This window comes from Aquarana catesbeiana, linkage group LG02 (genome assembly GCF_042186555.1).
Source record: "Aquarana catesbeiana isolate 2022-GZ linkage group LG02, ASM4218655v1, whole genome shotgun sequence".
Taxonomy (NCBI): domain Eukaryota; kingdom Metazoa; phylum Chordata; class Amphibia; order Anura; family Ranidae; genus Aquarana; species Aquarana catesbeiana.
In genome coordinates this window covers 794,872,863-794,892,232 of record NC_133325.1, presented here as the reverse complement: position 1 = coordinate 794,892,232, position 19,370 = coordinate 794,872,863, and the positions used below count along the sequence as shown (strand labels likewise).

At 45.3% G+C, this 19,370-nt stretch overlaps 2 protein-coding genes across 2 annotated transcripts in view; one reads left to right on the top strand and one right to left on the bottom strand.

Annotated features, from left to right (window-relative positions):
• LOC141129443 (kinetochore protein NDC80 homolog) overlaps window positions 1-5,670 on the bottom strand; it is a 46,303-nt gene extending 40,633 nt beyond the window's left edge. Inside the window, exons 1-2 of the mRNA XM_073617479.1 lie at window positions 5,558-5,670; window positions 2,905-2,991 (exon numbers count right to left, since the gene is read on the bottom strand). Coding sequence (XP_073473580.1) covers window positions 2,905-2,991; window positions 5,558-5,646 — 176 coding nt within the window. The 5' untranslated portion in view covers window positions 5,647-5,670. The remainder of the gene's footprint in view (window positions 1-2,904; window positions 2,992-5,557) is intronic.
• A 2,455-nt stretch (window positions 5,671-8,125) lies between these two features.
• On the top strand, window positions 8,126-17,778 carry LOC141129442 (transcription initiation factor TFIID subunit 13). The gene is made up of 4 exons (XM_073617478.1): window positions 8,126-8,243; window positions 10,040-10,118; window positions 12,401-12,498; window positions 17,386-17,778. Exons 1-4 carry the CDS (start codon window positions 8,217-8,219, stop codon window positions 17,554-17,556), a joined length of 375 nt encoding a protein of 124 aa, XP_073473579.1. The 5' UTR covers window positions 8,126-8,216; the 3' UTR covers window positions 17,557-17,778.
• The last annotated feature ends 1,592 nt before the right edge of the window (window positions 17,779-19,370 follow it).

Sequence of the window (19,370 nt, the reverse complement as noted above, 5' to 3'; positions counted from 1 at the left end):
CAGAAGCAGCCAGATGAATTCTGCGTGTTTAGAGATATACTGTCAGCCCAGATTCAGTCAAATTCAGCAACGTTGATTGGACGGCGGTTCACAGTACAGACGGACAATGATCTAAAACATACTGAAAAAGCAACCCAGGAGATTTTGAAGGAAAAGAAGTGGAATATTCTGCAATGGCCGATTCAATCACCTGATCTCAACCCAATTGAGCATTTTACTTGCTAAAGTCAAAACTAAAGGCAGAAAGAGCCACAAACAAAGAACAACTGAGGACAGCTGCAGTTAGAGCCTAGCAAAGCATCAGAATGGAGGAAAGCCAGTCTTTGGTGATGTCCATGGGTTCCAGACTTCAGGCAGTCATTGCCAGTAAAGGATTCTCAACAAAATATTAAAAAATGCAAAATTTAAGATTATATTCATTTGTCCAATTACATTTGAGGCCCTGAAAATGGGGGGGGGCTGTGTAAAAAATGGTTTTAGTTCCTAAAATTTGTACTTGATATTTATATTCAACCCCTTGAATTAAAGCTGAAAGTCTACACTTCAAATTCAATTGGATTGTTTCATTTTAATTCTATTCTGGTGGCATACAGAGTCCACGAGTGTCTCGACCATCCGGGACTCTCTCTCCTGATTGGCTGAGACACTTGAAATGCCTCCCGCTGCTGTCAAACTCAGTTAGCCAATCAGGAGAGAGAGGAGGCGGGGACGAATGGCAGCTCCGTGTTTGAATGCATACACAGGAGCTGCAGCTCAGCTTGGGTGCCCCCGTAGCAAGCTGCTTGCTGGGGGGCACTCAACAGGAGGGAGGGTGATGGTCTGGGAACCCACGCATGATTGAGCTGTACACACCGGATTCCAGGTTTTCAGGCACCTTAAAATGTGAGTGTAAACCTTTTTAACTTTTTGGGAAAATAAAATTTAGAATGATGGTTTTACGCTGCGAGTCCCTCCTCTCTGTGTTCTCCCCCCATATATCACCTTCTGAGGTACTAACATCGCAACGTCTCACATGCATTGACATCATCAAGAGGATTATTCCTATGCAAGCGCAACTGACCACACTAGAGATAGGTGGTCACGCAGTGCGGTGAGTGTACATCTATGCGGGGCACCTTGAGCACGAAGTCAAGCACCGAAAATTGCGGCTTCACTTCCTGGTTCCCTACTGTGCATCTCGCGCTGCGCTATCCCACTGGTCACTGATATCTTCTGGGACCTGTGTGTCTCCCAAAAGACAGCGAGGAGACCGGAGAAGGCGACGGAAATGGCGTAGATACCCGCGGGTGGCTCGGTTATCTATGCCCGGAAGTGGGAGCAAAATACCTGTATTAGACAGGTATCTGCTCCCCCCTGCAAGGTGCCAAATGCGACTCCGGAGGGGGGGGTAGGAATCCGAAAAGCGAAAGTTCCATTTTTGGGTGGAACTCCGCTTTAAGTGTATAATAAAATGAAAGGGATAAGCAGCTCACCCCATATCAGGTGGAGAAAAAACATGTGGCGTGGGGGAGGGGAGGGGGATAACACTGTTTGGGATTTCACCCTGTGATGTCCGCTCACTACAGAAAGTTAGGAGCTCACTGGATTTCTGGCAGGTACTTTTCTGTACGCCGAGTTTTCAAAAGGGATCAATTGTGGTGAAATGTACGGCATTTGCAGATATATACTTAAACCGGGTTACCGGCAGCGATTTTTCTTTTTAAAGTCAGCAGCTACAAACACTGTAGCTGCTGACTTTTAAATAAGGACACTTACCTGTCCAGCGAGCCCGCGATGTCAGCCCCCCCGAGGCTGATCCGTCTTAACTAAGGGAGACAGGCAGTGGCCTGCCCGTTTCCTACTGCGCATGCACGGGTCGCGCGGCGCTTTGTGAATGGCCCCGTTGTTTCCTGTGACACACACACACAGTTCCCAGAAGGCAACGGGGCCGCTCGCCAAAGAGGAGGAAGCGCTGCGGAATAGGAAGAGGCAGATTAGGAAGACTGCCTAGCAACAGGGGTTTCAGGTAAGTTAAAAAAAAAAAAATTTTCAAATTTTTTAAAGAAGTTTAATGCTATTTTTTATTTTAGGGTGGCCCTCCACTTTAAAGTGGAACTAAACTCACCTGTTCTCCAGCGAAGAGATCCCTGGAGCTCCCTGCTAGCCTCTGACATCTTCAGGTAACGATCTCCAGTTCTTTTAATTGGCTGGCCTGAGATGACATCACTCCTGACAGTTCAGTCATTCAGCATTGCCACGTTCTTGCAGCCGACCCCCAGTGACATGCTGCCAGATCTGCCCTCTGTGTGTCTACACTCCTGCAGCATCCAGGGATATGTGATGGGGATATCCCAGGAGGCTGCAGGAGCATAGACATGCCAAGAACTAGACAAGAATAGAAGTGGGGGTGGGGCGGGAGGAAAATTAAAAGAGGAGCTCCAGTCTCTCCCAAAGTAAAATTAAAAGTCAGCAGCTACAAATACTGCAACTGCTGACTTTTAATATAAAGGACACTTACCTGTCCAGGAATGCAGTGCTGTCCTCACCTGAACCGATTCTTTGTTCTGCTTCGGGTCCAGGCGCCGCCATCTTAACTAAAGAGAAATTGGCAGTGAAGCCCTGTGGCTTCCCAGCTGGTTTCCCACTGCGCATGCATGAGCAGCAATGCACTTTGTGAAAGGTCCCACAAGGCTGCGGGGAAAGAAGGGAGGGCCGAACTTCCACTAGGATTGCCGCAACGATGTGACTGAAAGTGGGAGCGGGTAGCTGTCAACATCAGGTACCTGCTCCCCTTTCCCTCAAAAAGTGCCAATCATTAAAAAAAAGGGGGATAGGGTGGATGCAATCAAGCAGAACTTTCCTTTCTGTGTGAAGTTTCACTTTCATTTCTAAAGTGAAGGTCCCCTTTAATTTCAAAAACATTACCTCTTCCCAAAGAAGCTGGTCTTCCTCTCCGAGGTACCCGAGCTCGGCTTGGCCATACTCAGCTTACCCAGCCCAGGCCTCTCTTTGCTTGAGAGAAAGAAAAACAAGCAATTGCATAAGAGACAAAGCTATCCAAATATACATATGCTAAATACAGGCAAATGAAACACAAGGATGCCCAAAACGTATACAGCTAGGAGGCAAAGCTCTAAACAGCTTGGCAATATACTGTGTAATACCAAATGGCCTCAGATCCTCGGGGGAGTGTCCACCTCACAGGGGAAATGCACACCAGCTGGGCAGCAGTAGCAAACACCCTATTGGTGGGTGTAGAAGTCACATGACCTCAATACTTCACAGTGAATGAAAAGATTTACCCTCTAGCTGCCGAGGGAGAACAAACAACTCACCCATTTAGCTCATGTCAGATCCGATAGACCCCCGTCATGTCATCACATATATGCGCTAATCAGCAAGCGAGTAAAATGCACATTTTAGGCTTGTAGATTACATAACACCCCCTTCCAAACATTTTATTTTTCCTAGACAGTGAGGGATAAAATTATTTGATCCCCTGCTAATTTCGTAGGTTTACCCACTGACAAAGAAATGATCAGTGTATAAATTTTAATGTAATGGTCGGTTTATTTTACCAGCGAGAGGCAGAAAAACTAAAAAATATAAAAAAAATAAAAATAAAAATAAATAAAATTGCATTTCAAAAAAGTAATAAATTGATTTGCATTTTAATGAGTGAAATAAGTATTTGACCCCTTCGCAAAACATGACTTAGTACTTGGTGGAGAAACCCTTGTTGGCAATCACAGGGGTCAGACGTTTCTTGTAGTTGGCCACCAGGTTTGCACACATCTCAGGAGGGATTTTGTCCCACTCGCAGATCTTCTCCAAGTCATTAAGGTTTTTAAGCTGACGTTTGGTAACTCGAACCTTCAGCTCCCTCCACATATTTTCTATGGGATTAAGGTCTGGAGACTGGCTAGGCCACTCCAGGACCTTAATGTCTTAAAACCTTTTTGAGCCACTCCTTTTGCCTTGGACGTGTGTTTTGGGTCATTGTCATGCTGGTATACCCATCCACGACCCATTTTCAATGCACTGGCTGAGGGAAGGAGGTTCTCACACAAGATTTGACGGTACATGGCCCCGTCCATCGTCCCTTTGATGTGGTGAAGTTGTACTGTCCCCTTAGCAGAAAACCCCCCCAAAGCATAATGTTGCCACCTCCATGTATGATGGTGGGGATGGTGTTCTTGGGGGTCATAGGCAGCATTCCTCCTCCTCCAAACATGGCGAGTTAAGTTGATGCCAAAGATCTCGATTTTGGTCTCATCTGACCACAACACTTTCACCCAGTTCTCCTCTGGATCATTCAGATGTTCATTAGCAAACCTCAGACGGGCCTGTACATGTGATTTCTTGAGCAAGGGGACCTTACGGGGGCTGCAGGATTTCAGTCCTTCACAGTGTAGTGTGTTACCAATTGTTTTCTTGGTGACTATGGTCCCAGCTGAGATCATTGACAAGACTCTCCCGTGTAGTTCTGGGCTGATTCCTCACCGTTCTCATCATCATTGAAACTCCACGAGGTGAGACCTTCCATGGAGCCCCAGACCGAGGGAGATGGACAGTTATTTTGTGTTTCTTTCATAATCTCACCAACTGTTGTCACCCTCTCACCAAGCTGCTTGGTGATGGTCTTGTAGCCCATTCCAGCCTTGTGTAGGTCTACAATCTTGTCCCAGACATCCTTGGACAGCTCTTTGGTCTAGGCCATGGTGGAGAGATTGGAATCTGATTGCTTCTGTGGACAGGTGTCTTTTATACAGGTAACAAACTGAGATTAGGAGCACTCCTTTTAAGAGAGCGCTCCTAATCTCAGCAGAAACCTTGCTGATTGATAGGGGATCAAATACTTATTTCACTCATTAAAATGCAAATCTTTTTGAAATGTGTTTTTCTGGATATTTTTGTTGTTATTCTTCTCTCACTGGTAAAATAAATCGACCATTAAAATTATAGGCCGATCATTTCTTTGTCAGTGGGCAAAATCAGCAGGGGATCAAATACCCCCTCACTGTATATGGAAGTATACATATGCCAAGGCAAAAATTATCCTCGCCCCGCCACATTCAGCTGGTGGTACTGCCCAGTCAACTGAATGGGGCCACAACAATATACAATGCAGCTGGTAAATGGTGGTGCCGGCTTTTCGGAGTTGAAGCAGAAAGATGTCATATTGCCTCATCACCAACTGAAATGCCCTTTGAAAAGCAATTTAGTGCGGATTGCTCTTTAGATGGCTAAAAAAAGTAAATGACCCCTTACGAAACGATCCCCTTTGAAAATTCCCCAACAAAGAGTACCTGTCCCTCTTCCTAACATCCAATCAGAATTCCAGGTCAGCACCAAATAGATTCTGACTGGTTACTGTACTACGGGGAATTTTCTTTTCCTTTTGAATAAACTGAGGGTTAGAATCTCTGCCAGTTTTACTTTCTGAAGAGGATTCCCCTCAACTTCCTGAGCAGAAGGGAAGAAAAATCTTTGCAATGCGGACAAGAATTGCAGAAAAAAAAAGTTAGGCTGCCCCCCTCCCCCCAATCTTACGTCCCAGAAGTCTGTAGGGACTTACGTCTGCGGGGTGGCCATTCCTGCTCGGTTGCTGTCTTGGACCCGCAGAGGTTGCAGGGACTGCCGGTTGGCGGCTGAACTTCTCCTCATGATTCCTGGTCAGAGACAGAAAACATTTGGCGGGTTATCGGTTTATAAGACGCCAACTATCCAATCACCGACCGTTCCATGTTCCAGGCAGCCGGTATCTCGGGTAGAGGAGCGCTATGAACATTCATAGACTAGGATATCAATGTTTATTACATGTCTCCCGGGTCCAACACTGCACTCACCTCTACATGTTTATTTCATGTTATCAGAAGAGCTCAGTCATGTGACCTGTCAGTCATGTGACTTCACCCTCCTCCTACCATGCAGAGAACACTCAGAGGGACCGGTCTGCATTTTAGGATTGGTAAAATACAAGTGTGATATCCACCTTAGCAACCACCCCTACTTCCATCTGTCCACAGCTCTCACCTTAGCAACCAGCCCCCGTCCATCCACAGTTCTCGACTTAGCAACCAGCCCCCATCCATTCATAGTTCTCTCCTTAGCAACAAGCCCCCATCCACTCACAGCTCTCCCCTTAGCAACCAGCCCCCATCCATCCACAGTTATCTCCCCTTAACAACCAGCCCCCATCCATCCACAGTTCTCCTCTTAGCAACCAACCCCCATCCATCCTCAGCTCTCCCCTTAGCAACCAGCCCCTCATCCATCCACAGCTCTCGACTTAGCAACCAGCCCCATCTATTCATAGTTCTCTCCTTAGCAACAAGCCCCCATCCACTCACAGCTCTCCCCTTAGCAACCAGCCCCCATCCATCCACAGTTATCTCCCCTTAGCAACCAGCCCCCATCCATCCACAGTTCTCTCCTTAGCAACCAGCCCCCATCCTTCAACAGTTATCTCCCCTTAGCAACCAACCCCCATCCATCCCCAGCTCTCCCCTTAGCAACCAGCCCCTCATCCATCCACAGTTATCTCTCCTTAGCAACCAGCCCCCATCCTTCCACAGCTCTCCCCTTAGCAACCAGCCCCCATTCATCCACAGTTATCTCTCCATAGCAACCAGCCCCCATCCATCCACAGTTATCTCTCCTTAGCAACCAGCCCCCATCCATAGCTCTCCCCTTAGCAACCAGACCCCATCCATCCACAGTTCTCTCCTTAGCAACCAACCCCCATCCATTCCCAGCTCTCCCCTTAGCAACCAGCCCCTCATCCATACACAGTTATCTCCCCTTAGCAACCAGCCCCCATCCACCCACAGTTCTCTCCTTAGCAACCAGACCCCAACCACTCACAGCTCTCCCCTTAGCCACCAGGCCCTCATCCATCCCCAGCTCTCACCTTAGCAACCAGCCCCCCATCCATCCACAGTTTTCCCCCTAGCAACCATCCCCCCCAGCGATCCCCTTAGCAACTAGCCCTTCATTCTTCCACAGCTCTCCCCTTAGCAACCAGCCCCACCCCCCAAGCTTTCCCCCTAGCAACCAGCCCCCCCCCCTCCAGCTCTCCCCTTAGCAACCAGCCCTCCATACATCCACAGCTCTCCCCTTAGCAACCAGCCCCACCCCCCAAGCTTTCCCCCTAGCAACCAGCCCCCCCCCCTCCAGCTCTCCCCTTAGCAACCAGCCCTCCATACATCCACAGCTCTCCCCTTAGCAACCAGCCACCCCATACATCTACAGTTCTCCCCTTAGCAACCACATAGCTCCCAACTGTCCATGAATTGGAGCAATGTCCCTCTGTCCCTCATTTTGGTCTGATCTATATAGTTGTATATAAAATGCACTTTTTGTCTTTCAAAAAGTGTTTCCCAGAGCTAAACCTTTCATCCAATTTCTAAATTTCTGCATTTGTACATTTTAAAGCCAATATAAAGGAATAGAAGTGGTAAAAAAAAGCACTTGTGGGTTTAATTAATCTTTATTTTTGGTTAATTTACCTTTAAGGGGGGCGTGTCCTGTGCCTACATACATTCTCTAGTAGGTGTCCCTCATCTCCATCTCTAAATGTTGGGAGGTGTGCGACCAACCAACCCCTCCCCCACAGCTCTTCCCTTGGCAACCAGCCCCTCATCCATCCACAGTGGCAGTGTGCAGGAAAGCCATGGCGGCACCCAGAGCAACAGTCTTGGTATGTGGGAGAGGATTGCAGTGAGCAGATCTCCAGTATGAAGAGGAGTACTGAGCTCTGTGCGGCCTCCGAAGTGGCCTTAGGGGAGCGAAGCCCTTCCCAGAACAGACCGTATCTCTCCCAGCCCCACATATCACCCCCAGCCCGGCTCCGTACTCACCAGTCGCTCTCAGCCTCCTTACAGCGGTTTAAAATTCAAATTCGGCGCCTGCGCGCCCCCCAACCCGAGCCCCTCCCACTCCACCCAGTGCCCCGGACACCAATCCAAGGCACGCCCCCAATTCTCACGCAGCGCACGCCTCTCCCATGCCCCCCGTCCAATCCAATCATCTAAAATGGCAGTGGGCGGAGAAACTGGAGCCATGTTGGTACACCTAGACCTCCTCGCAGCTCCTAAAGATCACATGATAGGCAGCAGCCTATGCTCGCAAAGCGGAAAAGATAGTCACGTGGTGCAATAATATGGAGGAAGTAGCGGGCGCCATGTTTGTACTCCCGGAAGTGGGCTAGTCAAGGAACGGGGGGGAGAGGAAAGATGGTGGATGAAGATGAAGATCAGACGGTGAGATGATAATATGGAATGAATTGATGGGAATGGTTTGTGTTGGTGTGTGTGAGAGTCTCCCATCAATGAGGAGGTGACACACAAGTTGTGTACACGCAATAAATAATGTTGTCACCTTTTTGTCAAGCCAAGGAAGGGGTTAACACTAGGGGGCAATCAAGGGGTTAAATGTGTGTGGTAGAGAGGTGTTTCTAACTGTGGGGGGGGAGTGGGACTGCCCTGGGGGAGGAGACCGATCGCTGTTCCTAACCAGTATGAACAACATATCTGTCTCCTCTCCCCTGACAGAACGGCGATCTGTTTTGTTTACATTGACAGATCCCTGTTATGTCTCTCTCAGGAGCGATTGGGGTGCCCAGCAGACATTGCGACCACCGGGCATCACGCCGCGCGTGCCCCCTAGTGCTCTTAACGCGGCTGACGTACAGCTACGATGGCTCGCCCAGAGGAGCCAACCTGCCTCAGTATAATTGCGGCGGCTGGTCCTCAAGTGGTTACAATTGCTCTCGCAATGACGACAAAAGACGTATATTTTACTATCCATAGGCAACGCTTTAAAAGCCTTTACAGGTGACCACTTTAGATTTTCAGAGGCGGTCCTAGAATTACTGCCCGTGATCTGACGTTCGCATTGATACCTCACATGCATGGGACGATTGCGGTTTGCGTGCGTTCAGGACAGACGCACGCATTCACCTTTGCGCGCTAGCATGGGGAGGGGGGGCATGTGACTAACCTAAGCTGCTCAGCTCTGTCTACAAGCAGCAGGAGGGGAGTTTAGGGGGAGGGGGACATCCCCTCCCGCTGGTTGTAGACAGAGCTGAGCAGCTTGGTTGGTATTACAAGAGAGCTGACCATCTGCTCTTAAAAACAATACCGGGGTGATGCCTGCATGTCCCCCCCCCCGGTACAACCACTTGAAACCCAATGCAGGTGTGTGATTTGGCGGCAAGTGGTTCATATGGCTGCCTGAGGAAGAGGAGAGCATTGAGTCCCTGAAACGTGTTGGCTAATGACCAGTCATGTGATATCAATATGTACCGGTCTGACCGATTTTCATAATAGTGTTGCCCTCACTCTCTCCCCTTCTTGGGGGCCCCCTTTTTGTATTGCTTCCTTTGTGTGAAATCCCCGGTGATCCTGCCAGTCCCTCTGCTTTCCTATTTAAAAACTGACCTCTCTAAGCAGGAGAACACAGCGTGGTCAGTTCTACAGCTGTGCGGGGAACTCGGTGTTACTCTCCTCCATTGAACAGACTTGTCCTGACATGCCACCTTCCCCCACGCACAGCCATTCACTGGCAAGACTAGTGTGCTGATGTTTCTCCTGCTCCCACCTCTCTGTGTAGCTGAGAACAGAACAGACTTATCCTGACACTCCACCTTCCCCCCTGCACAGCCATTCACTGGGAAGACCAGTGTGCTTATGTTTCTCCTCCTCCCACCTCTCTGTGTAGCTGAGAACAAAACAGACTTGTTCTGACATGCCACCTTCCTCCCTGCACAGCCATTCACTGGGAAGACTAGTGTGCTGATGTTTCTCCTCCTCCCACCTCTCTGTGTAGCTGAGAACAAAACAGACTTGTTCTGACATGCCACCTTCCTCCCTGCACAGCCATTCACTGGGAAGACTAGTGTGCTGATGTTTCTCCTCCCCCCACCTCTCTGTGTAGCTGAGAACAGAAGAAATGTGATCACTTATTTAAAAAAAATGTTTTTTTTTTCTTTTTCTTTTTTTTATTACAAGGTGAGGGCTCACATACACTTCATTTATTTAAAGTTCTGCTTTTCCAGTTTGAGGAGGAGAGCGAGGAAACGTCGGGAGGGGCGGAAGGAGGACTCGGCAGGAGGAAGAGGCTCTTCGCTAAAGAGTGTAAGTTGGAACTTTTTAGTGGGGAGAAGTAAAAGGGGCCGAATCAAAAAGCAGAGGTGTGTCTTCACATATTACCCCCTTGCCGGCCGCAATACCTACAGCGGGTAAAATAAGTATTGAACGCGTCACCATATTTCTAGGTAAATATATTGGTAAAGGTTCTATTGACATGAAATTTTCCCAGCATGTCGGTAGCAATCCATGCAATCCATACATACAAAGACACCAAAACTAATACGTTCAGAAATTAAGTTCTGTGTAATAAAATGGAAGGACACCAGGAAAAAGTATTGAACACACAAACTGAGATTTATTTAATATTTGGTACAAAATCCTTTGTTGGTAATGACGGCTTGAAGACGCCTCCTGTATGGAGAAACGAGTCGCATGCGTTGCTCAGGTGTGATTTTGGCCCATTCTTCCACACAGTCTTCACATCTTGAAGGTTCAGTGGGCCTCTTCTATGAACTCTGATCTTTAGTTCTTTCTATAGATTTTCTATTGGATTCAAGTCAGGTGATTGGCTGGGACATTCTAGCAGCTTTATTTTCTTTCTTTGAAACCAATGGAGAGTTTCCTTGGCTTTGTGTTTGGGATCATTGTCCTCCTGAGATGTCCTCCTGAGATGTCCTCCCTCGTTTCATCTTCATCATCCTAGTAGATGGCGGCAGATTTTTATCAAGAATGTCTTGGTACATTTTTTCATTCCTCCTTCCTTCTGAGATATGAAGTTTGCCAGTACCGTATGCTGAAAAACAGCCCCGCCCCCACCATGATGTTCCCACCTCCAAACCTCACTGTTGGTATTGGGGGGTGTTTTTGGGGTGATGTGCCATGTGACCTCCAAACATGATGTGTATTATGGCATCCAAAGAGTTCAGTTCTGGTCTCCTCTGACCAGACTATATTCTCCCCGTATTTCACAGCTTGTCTAAATGTTGTGTAGAAAACTTTAAAGGAGCTTCAACATGCTTTTTCTTCAGCACTGGAGTGTTGCGTGGTGAGTGTGCATACAGGGCATGGCGGGTGAGTTCCTTTCCTTATTGTGTACCTGATAATTCCAGGTCTTTCTGAAGATCTCCACAAGTGGTTCTTGGCTCTTGGACATCTCTTCTGATCATTCTTTTCACTCCCCTGTCAGAAATCTTGCGAGGAGCACCTGGTTTTGGCCAATTTATGGTGAAATTATGTTATTCCGGATTATGGCCCCAACAGTGCTCACTGGAACATTCAGAAGTTTAGAAATCCTTCTGTAACCAATGCCATCAGTATGTTTTGCAACAATGAGGTTGCGAAGGTCTTGAGAGAGCTCTTTGCTTTTACCCATCATGAGATGTTTCTTGTGTGACGCCTTAGTAATGAGACACCTTTTTATAGGCCATCAGGTGAGACTGAACCAGCTGATATTAATTTGCACTGACAAGGGGCAGGATTGCTTTCTAATTACTGAGATAATTCAGCTGGTGTCTTGGCTTTCCATGCCTTTTTGCAACTCCCTTTCTTCATGTGTTCAATACTTTTTTCCCTGTGTCCTTCCATTTTATTACACAGAACTTCATTTCTGAACTTATTAGTTTTGGTGTCTTTGTATGTATGGATTGCATGGATTCTTACCGACATGTGGGGAACATTTCATGTCAATAGAACCTTTAGAAATATATTTCCCTAGAAAAATGGTGACGTGTTCAATACTTATTTTACCCACTGTATAGGGCAGAATAAGTGACGTATTGTAGAACAGGGAGTAAAGTGCAGTAGTTGTAGCAACCAATACTAATGTCATTGATCATGTGGCTTACTTTTGTAAACTGAAATCTGATTGGTTGCTGTAAGTTGGTACCTTCAGCACATCATCACTTTATAGTGAGCCCAGTATGATCAGTGTGGTGTTATTTACTGGTGGTGTCACCCGTACTGACGGTCTGCTCTCTCCTGTAATGACACGGTGTCACCTGTACTGACGGTCTGCTCTCTCCTGTAATGACATGGTGTCACCCGTACTGACGGTCTGCTCTCTCCTGTAATGACACGGTGTCACCTGTACTGACGGTCTGCTCTCTCCTGTAATGACATGGTGTCACCTGTACTGACGGTCTGCTCTCTCCTGTAATGACACGGTGTCACCTGTACTGACGGTCTGCTCTCTCCTCCAATGACAGGGTGTCACCTGTACTGACGGTCTGCTCTCTCCTGTAATGACACGGTGTCACCTGTACTGACGGTCTGTTTACTCCTGCAATGACATGGTGTCACCCGTACTGACGGTCTGCTCTCTCCTGCAGTACGCTGTATGATGTATGGATTTGGAGACGATCAGAACCCGTATACAGAGTCTGTGGATATTCTGGAGGATCTGGTGATAGAATTCCTCACTGAAATGGTCGGTATAAATTGTCTATTATGTTGGTCGCCGGTGTAAATATCAATAACCTTTTACTAGTTTTGGTTTTTTATATTTTGTACTTCAGTTGGGTGTTCTGAGAGTTTGAAAAAGACATTTGTAAAGGGAAAGTACAGTGAGTGAGATTTACTAAAACTGGAGCACTCAGAATCTGGTACAGCTCTGCATGGTAGCCAATCGGCTTCTAACTTCAGCTTCTTCAATTAACCACTAGAAGACCGGAAGACCAGACCTATTTCTGACATTTGTTGCTTACAAGTTAAAATCTGCATTTTTTGCTAGAAAATTAATTAGAACCCCCCCCCCCCAAAAAAAAAAAAAATTATATATATATATATATATATATATATTGATACTGTTCACAAAAAATTTTTTAAAACCTCAACATGAAAAAATGTGTGCATCAGGGTGCATCAACAAACTTAGTGAAAAATCCTGTAAAAGTGCTAAAACCCTTTAGAATGTATGTGCCATATAAGATGTTGGGTATGCAAATCATCTAAAAATATATAAAGTGAAATAAAAAACTTGTATAAGTGAAACTAAAACTTAAAACACCAATTATATCCACGTTAAAAAAAAAACAATAATGAATGTTCAGAACAATGTGACACCAAAAAACGGCAGCTAGAAATCCTCTGATATTGGCTGGAAAAATCCCAAAAATGATATAAAAACAACTAAATAAATGCAAAACAAACAAAAAATGTTCAAATTTGATGAATAATTTCGTGAATATATGCAATCAAGAAAAAACTATGTAATAATACTGTGTGCAACCAAATACTCCAATAAAAATTGTCCAATATAAATTGTCCTGTGAGTGTGGAAAAAAATCCCTGTTTACAAATGGTGTGTGCATCCAAGTGATCCCAGACAGGTTTGCTGTGACTGATGTTATCCGTCTTTTGTTGAACCCCCACTTGTGTCCTCACTCACCGGAACGCCCAACCCCTGCAGGGGTAATGGGCATGTGTGTGTAGATCTAGTAGCCGGAATCCTGAACAATCAATATCCCTCTCTCTGGTTCCGTGGTCTCCTTCCCACTTATATCACTGTTATCCTTTTAATGGTTTCCACCGGAAAGTGTCCATATTCCCCTATCAGAGTATTTTATCACTTGGACTTCACCTTGGTGTTTTCCTTTTTTGGGGGGCTGCAGTTCTTGCTAGTACTTGTCCTAAGCGCGGAATATTTGAATTTTATATATATATATATATATATATATATATATATATATATATATATTACATTTTATTTAGCAGAGACCCTAGAGAATAAAATGGCGGTCGTTAAAAAAATTTTATGTTGTTATACTGTATTTGCGCAGTAGTCTTTTTAACGCAATTGTTTTGGAAAAAATACACTTCAATGAATAAAAAAAAAAATTAAAGTTGGCCAAATTTGTTGTATATGTGAAAGATGATAATGTTATGCCGAGTAAATAGATACCTAACATGTCAGGCTTTAAAATTGCGCACGCTCGTGGAATGGCGACAAACTACGGCACTTAAAAATCTCCATAGGCAACGCTTTAAAAAATTGAATGGTTACCTGTTTAGAGTTACAGAGGAGGTCTTGCGCTAGAATTATTGCTCTCACTCTAACGATCGCGGCGATACCTTACGTGTGGTTTGATCACTGTTTACATTTGCGGACGTGACTTACATATGCGTTTGCTTTGGCGCGCGGGCTCGGAGGGACGGGGCGCTCCAAAAGGGCTTGTAAAGGCAGAAGGTGCATTTTATGCATTGAGATAAAAAACCTTCTGTCTGCAGCAGCCTCCCAATACTTACCTGAGCCCCCTCTCTGTCCAGCGTTGCCCGCGAGTGTCTCAGCCATCCGAGATTCTCCTTCCTGATTGGCTGAGACACAGCAGCAGTGCCGTTGGTTCCTGCTGCTGTCAATTAAAGTCAGCTAGAAAATCTGGGGAGAGAGTGGGTGGGGCCGGGTCGGGGCTCCGTCTCTGAATGGACACAGGAAGCTGTGACTCGGCTCGAGTGCCCCTATAGCAAGCTGCTTGCTGTGGTGGCACTGAACAGGAGGGAGGGGCCAGGATCACAGAAGAGGGACCAGAGAAGAGGAAGATCCGGGCTGCTCTGTGCAAAGAAAACTGCACAGAGGAGGTGAGTTTAACATGTTTGCTATTCTTAGGCTTTTCATGTACACGAGACGTTTCTCAACCTCTCCTGAACGCTGGAGCATCACAGCTAGTAATCCACGTTTAACCACTTAAGCCCCGAAGAATTTGGCTGCTCAATGACCAGGCCATTTTTTTGCGATACGGCATTGCTTCACTGTAACTGACAATTGCGCGGTCGTGCAACGTTTTACTCAAACAAAATGGACGTTTTCCTCACATATAGAGCTTTCTTTTGGTGGTATTTGATCACCTCTGCAGTTTTTATTTTTTGTGCTATAAACAAAAAAATATATACAATTTTGAATAAAAAGCAATATTTTTTGCTATAATAAATATCCCCAAAAAATATATAAAAAAACTATTTTTTTTTCTCAGTTTAGGTCAATATCTATTCTACAGATTTTTGGTAAAAAAAATTGCAATAGGCGTATATTGATTGGTTTGCGCAAAAGTTATAGCGTCTACAAAATAGGGGCTACATTTATGGCATTTTTATAAATTTTTTTTGTTTTTACTAGTAGTGGCGGCGATCTGCGATTTCTTTTTCTTTTTTTCAGGACTGCGATTATTGCGGCGGACAGATCGGACACTTTTGACACCATTTTGGGATTTGGGATTGGCATTTCAAGTGCCAATTGCGGTTAAACGCGGCCACGCGCATTTTCGTCTAGAAGCGTTTTTAAAAAGGGAAACATTTTATTTATTACTATTACTGAGCCTGGAAAACGCTAAAAATACACCAAAAACTGAATTATCACTGTATGCAAGCTTAATATACCATGTGATATTCCCCTCATCAGCCAATTATGCTGCACAATACACAACTTGCATTACTTGACGCTGAGGTTGAGAGTCACCAACAGACGTTCCTCTGGCGGCACGCTTTTCCTCATGTTTGTGTCCATGCGAACTAGACGGGGTCCAACCTTTTCCAAGAGAACATCAAAGTTGGCAATTGACATGCGTGTAAAATTAAAAAAATTTCTCTGTGTAATCACGCAGCTGAACATAGATATTAGAAAAGTATCCTGTGGACATGTGTTGAGCCATCAATGGAGGTGTCCAGTAGCGAGGAACTCTGGTCCTCTCACGCAATCTTCTACGTCTTTGGAGCCTCAGCAAAAGCAACATCAGGAGCATTTCCTCACACATCAGGAGCATTTCCTCACACATCAGGAGCATTTCCTCACACATCAGGAGCATTTCCTCACACATCAGGAGCATTTCCTCACATATGCTCATCATGGGATCCATATTAACTGCTTGCTGACTGCCGCACACAGATGTACGTTGGCAGAATGGCACAGGCAGGCTGTACGTCCCTTTAAATTTTCCACTGGAGGCGCACGCCCGCGGGTCCCGGGAACTCGATGTTCGCCGGCGGCCTGCGATTTCAGTGTGGAGAGGTAGAACGGGGAGATGTAAATTAGGCATTTGCCTGTTCTGCCTAGCAACATGACAGAGATCTACTGCTCCCTGTCATCGGGAGCAGTGATCGCTGTCATGTCAGCGGAAGGCCCCCCCCCACAGTTAGAATCACTCCCTAGGACACCCTTCACCCCTTGATCGCCCCCTAGTGTTAACCCCTTTCCTGCCAGTGTCATTTACACAGTAATCAGTGCATTTTTATAGCACTGATCACTGTATGAATGTCAGTGGTCCCAAAAGGGTGTCAAAGTGTTTGATCTGTCCGCTGCAGTGTCGCAGATCACCACCATTACTAGTAAAAGAAAATAATAAAAATGCAATAAATATATCCCTTATTTTGTAGGCGCTATAACTTTTGTGCGATTATTTATTTATTTTTACCAGAAATATGTAGAAGAATACATATTGGCCTAAACTAATGAAGACATTTGTTTTTTTTTTTTTAAATTTGGGGATATTTCTTATAGCAAAAAGTAAACAATTTTGTGTTGTTTTTTTTTTTTTTTGTTTTGTTTATAGCGCAAAAAATAAAAACTGCAGAGGTGATCAAATACAGTGCAACCTCGGATTCCAAGTAACATGGTTATCGAGCGTTTCACCATTCGAACATTTTTTTTTTTAAAATCCTGACTCTGTTTGCGAGTGTTGTCTCGCAAAACGAGCAGGATTCAAGCCTCTGCAGTGTGCGGTACCGCATTTGGCCAGAGGTGCGGGGGCACCGGTGACACTCGGAACGGTTCGGAGCTGTTCGGAAATACTGAGTTCCTGAGAGATTCCGAGGGCAGCCGTGCGATCTCCGAGTATTTCCGAGTCTCTCCGGCGCCCCCCCCCCCCCCCACCACCTCTGGCCAGATGCGGTATTGCATGCAATAGAAGTCAATGCAAAACTAATTATCTTCGTTTCCATTGACTTCTATGGGGAAACTCGCTTTGATGTGCGAGTGCTTTGGATTACAAGCATTCTCCTGGAACTATGCTCGTCATCTAAGGTTCCACTGTACCACCAAAAAGAAAGCTCTATTTGTGTGAAAAAAAGGATGTCGATTTTGTTTGTGTACAACGTCGCAGGACAGTGTAATTGTCCGTTAAAGCGGCGCAGTGCCGTATCGCAAAAAATGGCCTGGTCATTAAGCAGGAAAATCTTCTGGGGCTGAAGTCGGTAAAGTGTACCTGTCATTAAGTCTTCATGAAAAAATATCCTGACTTTAAACTCCTTTTTTTTACATTTTATAATGTGTTTTACTTGTGTCCTCAGTGGTCCTATAATAATGTTTATGCTGCATATCTTTCCCTAGACGCACAAGGCCATGTCCATCGGGCGCCAGGGGCGGGTCCAGGTGGAGGATATTGTGTTTCTGATCCGGAAGGATCCGCGGAAGTTCGCCAGAGTGAAGGATCTGCTCACCATGAATGAGGAACTGAAACGTGCCAGAAAGGCGTTCGATGAGGCCAACTACGGTTCCTGAGCAACCCTCCGCTATTATGGTGCTCTCATCCCGTGTTCAATGCATCGCATGCTTTACCAGTGTGGGATATATATTGTTTTTTATGTAAATATTGTTACAAGGAAAACCAAACTTTTTTTTTTTTTTTTTTTTAATATATATAAGTATTTATGTGTTTTTTCAAGTAATTCCGTTTACATTTCATTTCATTAAAGCTGTAGTGTGCTTCTATTTGGTCTTCTTTGGTTCCTCTCTCTGACGGAACTGCTTGGGCACCCCACTTAGGTGCTTCCTTCTGCCAAACAGTGCCTCCCGCCCTCCAAACTGTTCTGAGCAGACTGAGAGCCAATACCAGCCTTTACCCCAAGAATCGTACACAGACAAGATGTGAGGTGAACTCTAAAGGAATGACTCTTTATTGAAACTCATACACATACTTTTATACCACAGAGGAGGATATTCCCCCTCCTGATCATATTACCCTAACAATACAAACTGTAAATGGGAATATAATTAACAACTAACCATGACCATAATTAAACAGTAAGTTAATCAACAAACGTATAACATCCCACAATAGTTTGGTAACAAGTTAAAGATGTCACCAGATGAATGTCATCTCCAAGAGATGCTCAGACACAAACAATAGAACAATGGGAAATAACTACTTAACAATAAACACATAACAAATCATGATCTCACCCCAACTCCGGCAACAGTCTATGAGACCAACTCCTACAATATTCAAGCAATCTGAAAAGGTGGAATTCATTTATCTTCATAGATTTCTTAAGGGATATTATTGATAAATGTTTCTGTCCCAAGTGGAGGGGCTTCTCCAACCCAGTCTGCAGGAGGGCCACCATATTTCCTCTGACCATTAACCTGTACAAGAATAACATTACCTCTTTCCATCCACTCCAGAAGGGAAGCTTTATTGTCCTTATGTAGAGCATTAATCCAAACCACGCTCCTCAGCGTCCATTAGAGAATGATCTGCTCTCTCCATGGGCCATAATCTGTGGGTAGGAGGCCTGCCCTCTCCAAAAGCCCCTGTCCTGGTTGGGTCTGTAACACGCTCCATCATCAAAATGCTAATTACATTTTTTAAGTAAAGCCCTTCAGTTTTCAGTCCCTATTTTGGACCCAGTGACCTCATCACTGGTTCTTGGTACTTCTCTATGCAATGCAGGCAGATCATGGCTGGTGGGAGTGGCCAGCAGGGCGCTATACATAGCTTCCTGAAAACATCACAGCACTCTGCCTCCGTACTCCTCTCATGAACCCAGAGGCAAGTAGTTTTCTGGCTCTTGTGAGGAGTTCTATACATACAGTTGTGCTCATAAGTTTACATACCCTGGCAGAATTTATGATTTCTTGGCCATTTTTCAGAGAATATGAATAACACAAAAACTTTTCTTTCACTCATGGTTAGGGTTTGGCTGCAAGCCATTTATTATAAATCAACTGTGTTTACTCTTTTTAAATCATAATCGCAACAGAAACTACCCAAATGACCCTGATCAAAAGTTTACATACTCTGGTGATTTTGGCCTGATAACATGCAAGTTGACACAAAGGGGTTTGAATGGCTATGAAGGGTAACCATCCTCACCTGTGATCTGTTTGCTTGTAATTAGTGTGTGTGTATAAAAGGTCAATGAGCTTCTGGACTCCTGACAGACCCTTGCATCCTCCATCCAGTGCTGCACTGACGTTTCTGGATTCTGAGTCATTGGGAAAGCAAAAGAATTGTCAAAGGATCTGCGGGAAAAGGTAGTTGAACTGTATAAAACAGGAAAGGGATATAAAAAGATATCCAAGGAATTGAGAAT